The sequence below is a fragment of the Hypanus sabinus genome, chromosome 4, assembly GCF_030144855.1.
Source record: "Hypanus sabinus isolate sHypSab1 chromosome 4, sHypSab1.hap1, whole genome shotgun sequence".
Lineage (NCBI taxonomy): Eukaryota > Metazoa > Chordata > Chondrichthyes > Myliobatiformes > Dasyatidae > Hypanus > Hypanus sabinus.
The window spans coordinates 49,875,570-49,891,227 of NC_082709.1; the positions used below are offsets into that span (position 1 = coordinate 49,875,570).

At 37.8% G+C, this 15,658-nt stretch overlaps 1 protein-coding gene across 1 annotated transcript in view; it reads left to right on the forward strand.

Annotated features, from left to right (window-relative positions):
- LOC132392746 (microtubule-associated protein 2-like) overlaps positions 1-15,658 on the forward strand; it is a 286,090-nt gene that overhangs the window by 238,971 nt on the left and 31,461 nt on the right. The window contains exon 7 of the mRNA XM_059967050.1: positions 5,476-5,550. Coding sequence (XP_059823033.1) covers positions 5,476-5,550 — 75 coding nt within the window. The remainder of the gene's footprint in view (positions 1-5,475; positions 5,551-15,658) is intronic.

Here is a 15,658-nt window from a genome sequence, read left to right on the forward strand (position 1 = left end):
TGACAGGGTAGGATGAAGATAGGCACATAATGGCACAAGCAGAGTTTTGGTGTTTGAGTTTTGATTTTTTTGATTCCTGCAAAGAAAAATAAGAGTGTCAACATCCAAGGGCTTGATGGCTGATAAAAGTGAGAGTTGGAGAAGGGGCATAGGACTGACATAAGGTTAAAACTAAAAGATCGGGTGTGGAAGAAAATAGTTTAAGAATGTAACATATCAAAGAGCCCAAAGCACACAGTTACCAATCAAAGGAACATTGGTGCTGATTTAAGGAGTAGGGGTAGTGAGATATGCAAATAAAAATGAAGCAGTCTGTGTACTTACAGAAGACTTTACAATAGCCATGGTGAAGGAGAAACTTGTCAGGGTGTGACATGAGATAAAAATAGGTGAAGAGCATTTGTAGAAATGCTTTCAGTATTTATGTGCTAAGATAAAGGGGTAGAACAAAAGTAATGCAGGATTACACACATTAGGAATACAGAAAATGCTGAAAACTTACAGCAGTTCAGGCAGTATCTATGGAAGGAAAAACATTTAGCATTTTAGGCTGAGGACCTTTCATTAGGACTGAGCAAGAGAGAATGCAAGGCACTCTAGGTGGCAGAGAAGGTCGGAAAGAGCATCGGTGGGATTTTTTTCAGCATTTTCTGTTTTTATTTTAGATTTTTAGCATCTGCAGTTTTTTTTCTTGAATTTCTGATTTGCAAATAGTAGATACCTGTTTAAAAGTGGAGAATGTTAAACTTGATAACTTCAGATCAGCTAGTGTTATGTTACATTTCCAACTAATAATAATGCAAGAGAAGAATTAAATTTTACAAAACTAAGAGTGACCTCATGGAGAGTCAACATAGATTTAATACCAATATTGCACTTTATCATTTACATGCAACATGGTGCATGTGACAATAACTTATGCTGTCTTTGACTTCCCTTATTTGCCTCGTCCTCCTTTGGAGTGCTGCATCTTCTTTGGGGTGAAATGATCCTGTGTCTTCTGAGTTACTCACAGAAACTCCTGCCATTGCTACTCTGGTCAACCCTGCCAGGGTCCTCTTCCAATCAACTTTGGTCAGCTCCTCTCTCATGCCTCCATAGTCATCTTTATTGGTACTGGTTTACTATTGCAACATGTACCAAGACACAGTGAAAAGCTTGTCTTGCATACTCTTTATACAGATCAAATCAATCTGCAATGTATTGAGCTAGAACAAAGTAAAACAATAACAATGTGGAATAAAGTATAAAAACGTCGGAATCAAGTGCAGTGCCTTTGTGATAAAGTTCAATATTTGTATTAATGGTAAGACTCTTGGCAGTGTGGAGGATCAGAGAGATCTTGGAGTTTATGGCCATAGATCTCTGAAAGCTGCTACGCAGGTTGACAGTTTTATTAAGAAGGCGTATGGTGTGTTGGCATTCATTATCTGTGGGATAGAGTTAATGAGCTGTGAGGTAATGTTACAGCTATAGTAGACCTTGGTTAGACTCCACTTGGAGTACTGTGTTCAGTTGTGGTCACCTCACTACAGGAAGGATGTGGATACTATAGATGGAGTGCGGAGGAGATTTACAAAGATATTGCCTGGATTGGAGAGGGTACCTTAAAAGAAAAGATTGAGTGAACTTGGCCTTTTCTCTTTGGAGCGATGGAAAATAAGAGGTAACCGATAGGGGTATATAAGATAATGAGAGGCATAGATCATGTGGATACACAGAGGCTTTTTCATGGGCTGAAATGGCTAACACGAGGAGCCATAGTTTAAGGTGCTTGGAAGCAGGTATTGAGGGGATGTCGGGGGTAAGTTTTTCACACAGAGAGTGGTGGATGTGTGGAATGCACTGCCAGTGATGGTGCTGGAGGTGAGTATAATAGGGTCTTTTAAGAGACTCTTAGATACGTGGAGCTTAGTAAAATAGAGGGCTATGCAGTGGGGTAATTCTAGGCCATTTTCTAGAGTAGGTTACATTGTCGTCACAACATTGTGGGCTGAAGGGTTTGTAAAGTGCTGCAGATTTCTATGTTCTATGTAGTCAGGGCAAAATATATTTGACTGCCTTGCGTGAGATTTTTGAAGAGGTATCGGTGTTTATATAAAGATTGTTTGAACTGTTATATGGACTTTCAGCAGCAATTGATAAGGCATCATATTATGTTTTTTTTAAACAAATCTGAAGCCCAAGAATAGAACTGCAGTAGCAACATTGAATCAAAAGCTGGCAAATGGGAGGCAAGAAGACTGTTGTAGTGAATGATTAGCTGTCTGTATTGCAGACTGGAATGAGGTAAATCAAGCCTACTCAAAAGATTAGTTCAAAATTCTTGCTTTTGTTTTCAACTTGGACATGGTACGGGGGGGGGGGGGCACATTCTGAAAATTTGCAAGTCGCATAAAGCTTGGAAGTGTAAACACCAGTCACGAAGCTAATAGATCTCATGGATGCTGAAAGGTTGTTTAAGTGGGTGTTTATGTGGAAAATGAAACTTAATTCAGAAACATAAGGAGCAGTATGTTTGGTTGAAAGATTACGCAGAGGCGTTATGTGTTATGTAGTACCATTTTAAAGTAGATGCAAATAGCAGAACATTGGGAGTGTTACTCCAAAAAGCTTTGGATGTAGGAGGATAGTTTAACAAATCTATTAATGAAACATATGGGATCTGGGTTTATAAATAGCAGCATGGAGTACAAAATCAGGAAGCTGTATTCATCCCATATAAAGCATTAGCTCAGCCCCAGCTGGAATGCTGTGGATAAAATCTGGGCACTCCACTTTAGGAAGGATGTAAAAATTGTGGAGAGAGAGCAAAACATATTTACATGATTGGTTCCAAGGGAAGTGGATTGTAGGGATGGACTGGATGGTTCTTAAAGCAGGCAATGTAACAGAGGATTTGCTAGTGGTGTGTAAGATTACAAAGGGTTTGGAAAATTAAATAAAGAGAAAATCTTTTGAGTTGGGTTTATCATCAGTTGAGTGCTCATCCTTAAAATTTTTAGTTGCAAACTTCATGGTGACAGAAATTGCTGGTGTCAAATATTAGTTAGTAAACAAATAGACAAGACTCTTGATTCAATTTCAAAAATAGACTCAATTCATGATAAAAATTATATACAAATTGTGAAACAGTGATAAAAGTTTTATATTCACATCTGTTACATTCAGTATGTAAACTTACAAAGAAAACAAGTACATAGGACTATTGCCTCTCATATGGTGCCCTGAGGTTGATACCCATTTCATAGTTCGAGAGGTTTCCCCATCCATTTGTGCCCCTCTATGTGTGCTTTTAGCCCTGCCCACAAAATCTTAGTATTGTCTGCAATGAGTTTCAGTGCATCCTTCAGCATATAACCCTGCAGCCTGGACTGTGTTGGTCTGCAGCATTCCCTTACAGACATCTTGCTGTCCTAGAAGACCAGCAAGTGTTTTTGCAGACTAAAGGGCGTCCTTCACCGAGTTGGTGACCTTCCAGCAGTACTTGATGCCTGTCTTGGTGTCTGTCCCTAGGAACAGCCCGTAGAGCAGACATTCCTCTGATATGCAGCTTCTGAGGATGAATTTGGACACTGATCATTGCACACTTCTTCAGTCAGGGTCGAGAGGGTGTGGAATGAGCTGCCAGCACAAGTGGTGCATGTGAGCTTGATTTCAACATTTAAGTAAAATTTGGATAGCTACATAGATGGTAGGAGTATAGAGGGTGATGGTTCTGGTGCAGGTTGATGGGAGTAGACAGTTTAAAACATTTGGCATGGACTAGATGGGCCAAAGGTCCTGTTTCTGTGCTGTCCTTTTCTATGACTCTATCCTTCTCCTCACATTGATTAGCCAGAGAAGAATGTCACTGTACTTTATGTCTGATACAAGGAGGTGCCCCCAGCTTCTTGACCTCACTGATTGAGAAGTTGCCTCCCTGCAGTATAATCCCCAAGCTGAACGCACGATAATCATTTCCCACCCCTCGACTGTATAGACAATTCCTGGGACCACCATCACAAGCACCTCTGGTAGTTGCAAAGGTATGGTAGCCCGCATTCCTATAGAAAAGTCACATCCATTGTGATCCTGGTGAGATTTTGCAAAGCATTAACACATATTTATCTATGGGTTCCCCTCCACTTTGTCTCCTCTGTTTTGATGCTTTCTCTGCCTACATTGTCAATTTCCTACATTCATCCTCTGAAAAGGAGAGGTTGCTGTCCTCTGTCTCTTGCATTGCCCCTTTCTTTCCATTACTATTCCTCTCAGAAGTCTGTTGTCTCTTGGGTGGTGTTTTCTGAGACTTCTTTTCACCATCTGTCATGCCCTTATTGTCCCACTGTCATCTTCTGATAGAGATGGCCTGCCTCCCCAAGGGGTTGCAACTTGTGCTTTCTCTGCAGTGCTCGGGATGGTGCTCTTCCTGCACGCAGTTCCTGCAAATGACTGCGGAACTATTGCGTTTCAGGTTTGTTGTGGTTATGACACTGTCTGGGTTGTCCTGCATTAACCATGTACCCACAGTTCTCTCCACTAACAAGCACTGAAGCAGGATGGACATTAGCTTCTATTGCATCCATTCTTGATCTTCATCAAGCACTTGCTTACTAGTCAAGACCTTAAATGGGTCCTTGATGTCCAGACAGCTTCCTGCTCCCTCATTGTAACAAGCCACAAAGGTGAGGACATCCATGATAGGCACATGAAGGGTTAAACATACACTGTTATCTCACACTCATTCTGATTGGGGATGGTGAACAGTGGCTGCATCTTCAGCAGTAACACCAGAACCTTGTTCCTCTTCTCTCAAACGTCCTGTAGCACATTCTGCCATCACACTGGATACTTGAAGGTAATGTGTAATTCCCATTATTTGGGATGTCCTGGAGGCAGTGGATGTCCTTCATCATGAACACAGCACTTTAGCAAAGATCTTCTTGATGAAGAGATCACTGGTAAAGGGGTTCCCTCAATGAGGTCCTTCACTGCCACCCTGATGGTGTTCTGAATCCCCTGGACGACTCTTGAGCCACTCATTGCTGCAGCCATCCTCATGGAGTAGGTTGATTATAACAAGTTTAGTTGCTGGAGGGCGGCATTAGATTGGTTTCCCAATCAGCCTTGGGATCCACCCATGTCTGCTGGTTTAGCTCTCATCAAGCAGCCAAGAGTCACCATTGACTTCCTTCATCTTCAATATTTCACTCACAAATCCACTTTGTAAATCAGCCTTCTGTCCTGGGACATCAGTCCTAATGATCACTGAAAAAGCCCTACCAAGTAAAACAGGAAGTCAATAGCAGTATTAGTCCCATCCCTCTAGACAGCAAAAGCATCGGCAGGTTTGAGTGATCTGAAACCTCTCTTCACATTTGTTTTAGCCAAATTCCTTCATGAGAAATAACAGAAATAGTGTATTTTGGATTATTGTATTATTGAGTTTCTATTGAATTATTGCATTGTATTTTGTTTTGTTTTAACGTGTAGTTGAAGATTTAACCAATTTGCCACCTTCCCCACCACCATCTCCAGCATCAGAACATTTTGCTGCAGCTGAGAAAGGTATGAAAATAGTTTTCCTTATCTCTGTTGAACTTTTCTTCATATACAAATGTTTGTGGGGATGAATGTGTATAAATTGTTGATCAGAAGAAATTCTAATCCAGTTTTAAAGTATATGTATGTGGCTTTGTTTAATTACTGAACTGTTTTCAATGCTTCCTTGTCTTCATGAAGTGTCTGGATGTTGTGTGAAGACTGAACAGATTGTGGGTGCTTGAACAACAGTGGATGAAACTGGCCATGCAGTAATTGTAAATTATGGCACGTACAAGACAGAATGATACTTCAATTCTAACAATTATTTTCAAAGCTGTCTGACCTACAGATACTGGTTTTCATTTAAGGCCTAAAAAGTTTTTTTAACGTTATATTTCAGCAAAACACGTATAAAATAAAGAAATTATAAAGTATAATGCAGATTCTTTAGTTATATTTTTTAGATTTGTTCAGTGATTCCAGTTGCATTATGTTTAATCAGGTGAAGTGGCAGTTGTGCACGTTGCAACTTTTGTTCTTAGTTAGTGGTAGGGGAAAGGAAGATGTAATACAAATTATTTCCAGTCTGTTTAAAGTTACTCCCCGTCCAGAAATCCAGATGATTTCTTTTGTTGTATCTTCATTCTGCAGGTTTCCCCTTCTTTACTGGAAAATTGATTGTTTAATGTAAACTGGGATTGGTAAAAATGGCAGAACAGTTGGAATGATATTTCAGACCATCTATGTCTGATTTTGCATTTGTCAACCGTGCTGCTAGATCCATTCAGCATTGAAAATGGGAAGTCAGCAATTACAGTGGAGTTCTGTGACAAATTGTGCACTTACACAGGAGGCTTACTTCTGAGACAAAAATGACTGAAGGCTTGAACGAATCAGCAGCTGATCAGCATATGTGGAGAAAACTGGCAAATTAAAATTTCAGATGTTGGTCCTTAACACATGCATCCACGTTCTTTCAATCTGACCCCCATCACAATGTCATTGCTCCTAGGTTCCAGCAAGTCCCACATTTTTATGTCCAGGTTGTGCTAGAAACTACTCGATCTGAATATACCATTTTGCTAGTAATTGAAGTTCTAAATTTGTCTTAATTGGCTCTTGCACCTGTTCTTGAGAAAAGCAATGCACATAAAGATGTGGAGATTGCTATGGAGTGCCTTCTCTTCTGATATCCACTGTCTGTTTTAAAGGATCTTACCATCCAGCAACAATTGATGGAAACCAATCACATTCTCACAATTAATTAATATTAAATATTTTTTATGGTAAGAGTGTTTGCTAGCCATTCTTAGACTGAGTTGACCATTAAAATCATGGTGGTTAAATTACTAAATTATTATTCAAATTTCAAGACCTTTGATCTGAAGAAATGACTGTAAATTCCACTGTGAGAGCTGAGGAACTTTTAAAATTTTATTTTATTTAGCAGTATGGCACAATTCAGTCCCTTCTGGGCCAGTGGGCCTGTGCTGCCAATCCATGTGACCAGCTAATCTATTAACCCCTTCTACTTGGAACATGAGAGGAAACTAGAGCACCCGAAGGAAATCCACACTGTCACAGGGAGAACGTACAGATAGCGTTGAGTAGAAATTGAACCTGTGTCGTGGCATTGTCGTAGTACACTAACCCCTAACACTACTGTGCTGCCCTTAATTCAAGTGCTAAATATATTTAGAATTTAAAAATGTAACTAATCTCAGTAACTGTAGAAGTGTAAGTACAATATTTTTATAAATTCTTGTCCAATTAAGGAAAGGAAATCAGGCATCCATTTCTATCCTTATGTGCATTTGGACTCTCTTGATATGACTGATTCTTAATTGCCAACTCATTTCAGCAGCAATTAGGGATGGGCAAGTGTGGCCATTGTTAGCGAAGTCCATGATCCCTAGATGAATCAAAAAAAATTAACCCTTTACAATAAAGAGAGATTTGGTCATAGTGAGAATAATCTTGAACTAGTTAAAATTCCTATTATGTCATCAGTATCATCTGATTTCACTGGTCACCAGTGTAAGGACAGATTATCATCAACAGCAATGTCATATTTGACTGTACATAAACGTACTCAAGAAGATTTTGGTATTTCCACAGGGTAATCAGATGAATGTAAAAACGGGGACAAAATATCTGTTACAACAAAATAGAAGTAAATTGTGTCTAACTGAAACTAAAACATTGCACCTTACTAAGACAATACAGAGAAGGAATATCATTTAAATATAGGTTGAAGTGAGTTGAGTATTTCTCAAAAAACTTCTAATATATTTATTTTCTAATAATTATACAGTGTGGGCAGCAGAACAAGTATATTTATTTTGAGACACCATATGCTTCCAGGCCAGTTTCATCACACTGAGTAGCTGAATTTTTCTTTTGCTTTGTACTTGTGTCTGTTTGTCAAATTATCACTGTGTCTATTTATACATTTAGTGATTGAGGTTAAGCAAAAACCTCTCCAAAGGTGCTCAAGCTATCAGCCTTCTGCCACTCAGGAGAAGCACAAGCTCCTAGCCCCTTCCATTTCTGTTTCTGCTCATGATGAAGAGCCTTACAATTCTGATGAGGAGTACTATGAGCATCCTTTATTCAGTTCCCAATGGACTGTCGCTTGTACACCCCCCAGTGCCACAGTACTACAGGCAGATGAGTTGTGTAGTCAGGACAAAGGTGAACCCAAGCATGGTTCCTTGTATCTTATTCCCCTCTTTCCATTGCTCTGTCTTGCATGTATTCATCAGTCCAATTGTTTTACCCACATGGAAGTGAAAGTCCCTTGTGCAAATATAACATAATGTCTAAAGACAAAATTACTAGTTTTTCCTGAAAGTAGGTGGAAAAGATCTGTAAATATGAAAGTTGCGGTATAAGAACATAAAATATAGGATTGCACCAGAAAGAAATTCACATTTTGCACATAAAGAAATCTAGAATTTTTTTTTCTGGGAAGTTTATTGTGTAAAATCTGAAATAGGTGTATAACTAAATGTACATCAAGGTTTTTATCTTAGCATCAGGTGGCATCTTGTTAATGTGAAAAGTAAAGTTGTGAAGGCTTCCAGTTATGTGCTTGATCACTTATTACCTCCTATTTTACCCTACCAGTTATTATAATGGCTAGAAACATCCCTGGCTGGTGAGTTCAGAAGCAGCAAACCTTGGTTTAAACATCAAGGCAAAGTAGAGGCTGTCTATTTAAAATAAACCAGAATGTCCACTTTGTAAAAGCTGCAAATCAGATTTAAAAGAAAAAATAAATATTTTTGCAAAATATTGTTATTGGATCTTAATTTCTGTAAATTTGCTAACTGTAAGTAAATGGACAAATTGAATTTTTCAGAAAAATTGATACATGCAGGTTTTGCAAAATCTCAGGTTCTTAAAAAAATTAAGCACGAAGGAATGAACCAAAGATGAGAATATCTAAGGAGCAACTGAATAATCCTCAGGCAACACCATGACCAATCCCCATATATTGCTCTTCTATTTACCTGTTATGGAATTTCTTCTCATCTCAAAGTTATCCTCAGAAGTATCATTCAAAAGTACAGGTCCAGTTTTTATTTGCTTGCTGTCCTTACGAGCTCCATCTTATTACCTTCTTCTAATATTTTTTAAATGTCTAAATTTTCTAATATTCAGCATTAGATGACCATGAATTTCACTGAACAATTATGAAAATGAGCCAATTGTCTTTGGATCCCATTGTTAAAATCTCTTTCCTCAGCATCAACTCTTCTTTTCCCGAGAAGCCTCCTGAACAGCAACCAGTTTGATTGCAATTTTGGTGACATGTTTTGACTTTGAGCTTTGCTTCACATATCTGTACAATCACTAAGATGTCTGATGCCATTTCTGTAATACAGCCCTTACCGTCATACCTCAATGTAACTGTTACTCAGACTGTTAATCAAAAGATGCAGGTGCACACCTAGCTAGCCTCTGTATTTTCAACTTCTGTATTGTGGCAATCATTCAAAACTCTCTCACTTGTGTTCTAACTTTTCACAAATTCTATCCACCCATGACTAATGTTAGCTCCATGTTAAATAATCAGTTGATTTTAAACTCTTATCATTTTTTTTCCATATCCTTTCATTGTCTCCACTGCTAATCAATTTCTTGTAGCCTTTATAGATATCTTGAGAATGTTGTTTTTCATTTCTGATCTTTTATTCACCCTTTTGCTCATGTTTTGAGTTGCCAAATTTTTAATTTCAGTTTTACCACCCACCAAAGCCTTTCTGCCTATTTTAAGGATCCCCCTTTAACCTATATCCTCTGTGTTGTGTTTTGATACACATCATTTTCTGATGATGCAGATGTAAAGGCACTTTCAGTCATTTCACACCACAGGTACTTTTTGGAAGTTGTTAAAAGTATCAGTATATAATTGTATCAAAATTGTTGTCATCAGGTGGAAATAATTCCAATTGTCTAAACAGTGTGATATCCCACATCTTAGTGGGCAAATAAAAAGTGTCAATCACTTACCAATAATTTGAACTACTTAAATAAGAAATATGAGTGTTACAGGATTTTGCATCGTACCTTGATTATGTCTGAGAAAGCATTGTGCATTTCAAGCCCCATTAGGTCAAAAGCAACATGGCTATTAATAAAATTCCACGTACAGTTTGAATTTTTGGGACTTCCTACATTGGGTAAAACAGTGCTTGAATTATTAATTCAGTGCACTTCACATTCTTTTTGTTTTTATTCACAATGTCTTTCACCTGTTACTGTACTAAATCTATGAGTGCTCACTCCACATAGCTTTCATTTCTGGCATGCCTGTTTTACATTCACTTCAGTAGTGATGCAAATCACTGAAACACTTCCAGCTCTTGGCCCGTGACACTACTGTATTTGCAGCGTTTAACTTTTTGCATAAAAGGAATTGTCAACTGTGGACTAAATCATTATGAAATTGGAAATTCCTTTTTGAATGTATGCTTATGATCTTTGGATGGTGAAAAGCAGTGCTATTAAAACTATTTGCTGCAGTTGCAAATCCCTCATCACAGTTCTTGTATAAATGTGATACACTTTAATAAGATAAAAAATTACATTAGTAATTCTGAAGATACAGATGTGTCCTTGATAACAAAAATCATACTTTCAGGACCCTCATGACTTTCCAGATCTCCCTCATTTAGTTCTCGTCTATTTGCACAACATTAAAAACAAATCATCATTTAAAGTAACCTAATTCAGTCACAAATCATTGCTTGTTTCAGGTATGTAGTAAGATAAGTGTAACCTCTATAAGGCCCTGTGTACTACTTTATACTCTGGACACTTGTCAGCTTGGTTACAGGAGAGATTTTGTTTCTATGCACTAGCATACTGGGAAATTTTCATGTGCAATTCGAGATACAGTTTCCATTTGTGAAAACTGACTAATTGCTTAAAAATCTAGATACATGTATCATATTCATGCTTAGGTACCATTGATGATGGGATGATAATTTTGTTACTGCAATATATAAAATCTTTTCTCCAGTTGTGTGAAGCATGATCTTTTATTATTTTATCCTACTCTATGTGCAAAAAGTCAGCGAAATCACCAAATAGCATTAGAAGCTTGCCCGTTATCTATCAATACTGTAATCATTCGATAAAAATTTAGAATTGGAGTCCTTTATGTTTAATGAAAATTAGTCATTTCATTGAATTTCACATCAATAACCTAATTAGGAGTAGGTAAATTGGCAGAAATGCCAAGTTTAAGAACCAAATGATATCTCTGGATGGGTTAGATTGTGATCAAAAGTTGTATTTAATTATTCTCAACCATTGATGCAAATTTAAATTAATATGCATCTCAAAATTAATTTTTATGGAAGTGCTGTCATTAAATCACGTAATTTTAAAGCCCAGGAAGAACCCTTTAGACTTTTTATCTAGTGCCAGTTCAATTAGATATGTTCCCCACCTCTTTCATCATAATCCTACAATTTTGCTCTTAAAATCATATTCCCTTTTCAAAATTACAGCTTAATCTTTTACTGCCAGTGTATTTGCTGATTTAAAAAAAAATCTCATTGCATACAAAGAACTTGTCTCCCTTGCTCTTTTGTAAGTATCGACAAATTATTTCTCAAAATGGTATATCATCTGTTTAGGTCAGAATCTACAGCAACACACACAGGTGCCAAAATCCTTTTACTTTATCATTTCTACCTTCCCTTCCAAGACAAAACAATATTATAAAAAATGGGGTTGGTTAGATTGTTTTTCAAAATGACAATAGCAAAGCGAGGAACCTTCACTATTTTGTGTCACCTCATTGTCCTTGATGCATCGTACTTCAGCCTGGTTTTCATTGATATATAGTTTGAATAGTTACCATCCGGGATCAACATTGGAGGACCCCATCGTTTTTTGAAACCTTTTTGTCCTTAGCTTTGCATGCTTCAATTCTGATCAAAGCAAAAACAATGAATCTGAGATTTAAAACAGAAGTTGTCAATGTGAAATAAGAAAATAGTTTACAGGATATGTAAAGTTGCCTAATTAGATTCTGAAACTGCCCATCATCTAATCAGAGTACTTGTACTGTTCAAGTGTTCTTTCAAGAGTTCCCCATCCTTGTTCTGAAAATGATAATTGGCTTGCAATGTACTTCAGCATTTATTTTCATTTGATTACAGTAATTAATGTTAACTGAGGTTATTGAGGTCAAATTCATTAATATTTTTTTTATAAAAATTGCCTATTTCATGCTATGTGACATTGAAGCTTACATTAAAAATCTGTGCCAAAGACTGTAATAGATTATAAATATGTCCCGATTTTACAGAAAATATTTGAAATGGTGACTTGGTACAGGAATCTGGAGCAAAATCCAGACTGATGGAGAAACACAGTGGGTCAAGGAACGTCTAGTGGGGCGAGTAGGGGGAATTGTCAATGTTTCAGGTTGAGAGCCTGCATCAGGACTGAGAGTGGGCAGGGAAGATCAATGACATAAAGCGGAGAGACAGAGGAGTGCGACACCAGTGATAGGTAAACCAAAGAGGGTTGAAAAATGATGGACAAAAAGAGCCTAGATGCTGAGGGGGTGGAGTTAGGGGACAGGTGCATGCGTGATAAATGGAAGTAGGCAAGGAGAAAAGGGATTTTTGTATCTCCTTTGGCTGCAGATGAGGTACTGGATAATTGGAAGGGGCCTGTGTTGCACCTTGCATTAAGAAGGGCTCTAAGAACAAGCTAGGGGACTAATGTCAGTGATGGGTAAGTTACTAGAAGGGATTTTGAGGGACAGTATCTTATCTGCATTTGGAAATGCATGGATTAGGGAGAGTCAACATGACTTTATGTGAAAAATGCTATCCAAGGGTATTGATGAGGTCAGAGAGTAGACAATGTACATATGGACTACACCAAGGCTTTTGACAAAACATCATAGGTAGAGGATCCCAAGGGTGTGATTAGTTAGATATAGAGTTGGCTTGGTGGAAGGAATTAGAGAATGTTAGTGGATGCTTATTTTCAGTTGGTTGGCCTGTGCATAATTATGTGCCACTGATTAAGTGCAAGATACCCTGGAAATGAATGATTTAGATGAGAATGTGGATTTGTGGATTTTGCCAGGTGGGAATGAGGAAGGCTATCTCAGGCTTCGACAAGTACTGAATCAACCGGTAAAGTAGACAAAGGAATGGCAGGTGGAATTTAAATTGGACAAATGTGAAGTGGTGCATTTTGGAAAGTTAAACCAGGGCAGGACTTTGCACAGGACTAACATAGTAAATGATAGGATCCTGTGGAGTTCTGTAGAATGGAGAGACCAATGGGTACAAGTGTATAGTTCCCTGAAAGTAATTATACAAATAGCCAAGGTGATGAAGAAGGATTTTTGTACACTTACTTTCAATCAGGGCACTGAGTACAAAATTGGGACGTCATGTTACTGCTGTGTAGGATGTTAATGAGACCATATTTGGAATATTATGTACATTTCTGGTCATGATATTATTATGAGCAGTCGGGGAAGTGGTAGAGACTGGTACAATTACAATGTTTTAAAAGACATTTGAACAGAAACACAGATAGGAAAGGTTTAGAACAGGGGTTCCCAAACTTTTTTATGCTATGAATTCGAGGGTCTGCAGACCCCAGGTTGGGAACTCCTCCTGGTTTAGAGGGATATGGGTCAAATAGAGGAAAGGTGAATGAGTTGTGCCAAAGGGCCTGTATCTCTTCTCTGTGACTCTGACTTATGAAACTCAAGTGAACATATTGACCTGTAACTGTTTTAGTAACATATATAAATTTAAGTACTCACTTCAAGGTCACCTCAGAATTCATACCAAAGAATAGCCTTTGAAATGTTTGTAGGGAGACTATGCCAACAACATCAATTCTAACCTTATGCTTAATTTATGCAAAGCAGAGCTGAAAGTGTCCCATTAAACCTGTTACATTATTACATCTGTGTTGTCTGTTGTCCTGACATGTCCACTTCTTCCTTTGAGTAGAAGTTGTTGAGAGTCCAACATCTGATGAAGAGGAACCAGCTGTAGCTCATGAGCAAGAGCATGTTCAGGAGCCTTGGTCTGCTGAGCACTTAGTGCAAGCAGAAGCTGTGGCCTTACCCTGGGAAACCAAATGTGTGGAAGTCACATCATCAAGTGAAGACAATGTACCAGCTGAAATTCCCAATGGAAAGGGCATGACTCATAGAGAGATTGGGTCCATGGGAGAAATGCCACCTTCTCGTGAAGGTGTGTCTTCCTGTTGACTTCCAGATAATGACAAATGCCTTTTGAGAATCTTCTTATTAACAAGCTTTTGTTTATTATTGGTAGTTGTTGCTTGAAGGGTAGCTTAAAGTGCTTTGGCTGATCTGATGCTGGCAATGGGAGCAACAATAATTTCCCACCACTGTTGTTGACGCTCAAGTTATTTTGTTTTCATGCTTGGCAATTGAGTTGATTTTTTTTAATTGCGCATGAGGCTTTCCATTGCCTAAATGTTTGCCAGTTACATTGCCGATAGGTTATCACATTATTTTAAAGCTGATTCACCTGCTTTCTGGTTATTAGGCTTTTCAGTGATTAAGTTGCATTTTTGTATTTTCAATGTACATCAGGGGTTATTTTAAAATAGACTGTTTTGTTCATATTTCAGTGCTGACATCTTGCATTTATTGTTTTATTCAGGCTATGGCAAATGCTATCATCTCTTTCAGTTTTCAGTGTTGGGCAAATAAAATGGTGTGTGTGTGAAATTAATTTTCAATTCAAATACACAGGTTTTGACATGATTTTGTCAAAAGCTCACCATGCAAAACACATACACAATATTGTGCCCATTAAAATAGTAATAAACAATCACAGCAGTATATGCCTTCCAGTAGCAACCCCCCTCCATAGACTCCAAATCCCAGCTCTCCCCTCTATTCCCAGCTTCCATGAAGATGCAAATATGAAGGTTACTCACCATAAGGAAGAGATACATTAAACTTTACCACCAATACTCCACTTCCCATATTTTGTTCATGTCCCATCCCTCCTCTCTTTAACCCCACGTACCCCAATTAACATCACACAGCACATATTCTACATTTTCACGGAGGGATCAAATAACTTATCCATCAAGAATCAGCATGATGAGTCTACATTCACAGCTTCAACACGTGTGGGGAGACAGAAATTATAAAACACGCAAAGTGAAATTGGAGATGGACGTATATTGTGCATACAGAGGGAAGCAGATGATCACAAAGACCATGAAGAGAATTTAGTCAGACTTAAGGGTAACAAGAATAGTAAGTGTGACAGTTTAGAATGAAGAAATGGAAGACAAATGTGAAAATAATAAGCAGAACTTAATTGCATATAGTACAGTATATTATGTCAATTTCTGTAAAAATGCAGGGAGAAAGATAAAAATACCAAAGAATATATATTTATTCTTTGAGTAAATTATGGAATATCAACTAATATATCCTTGGAAGCTTTGGCAAACTATAATGTAAATAAATATAGAAATTCATGTTTTGGAAAATACCATTTATTTTGTACAATCTTTTCAGAGATAGTTCCACATTAATGCACTCATAGAATGTAGTTTATGTTAGATTTCTTTATAACTGCAG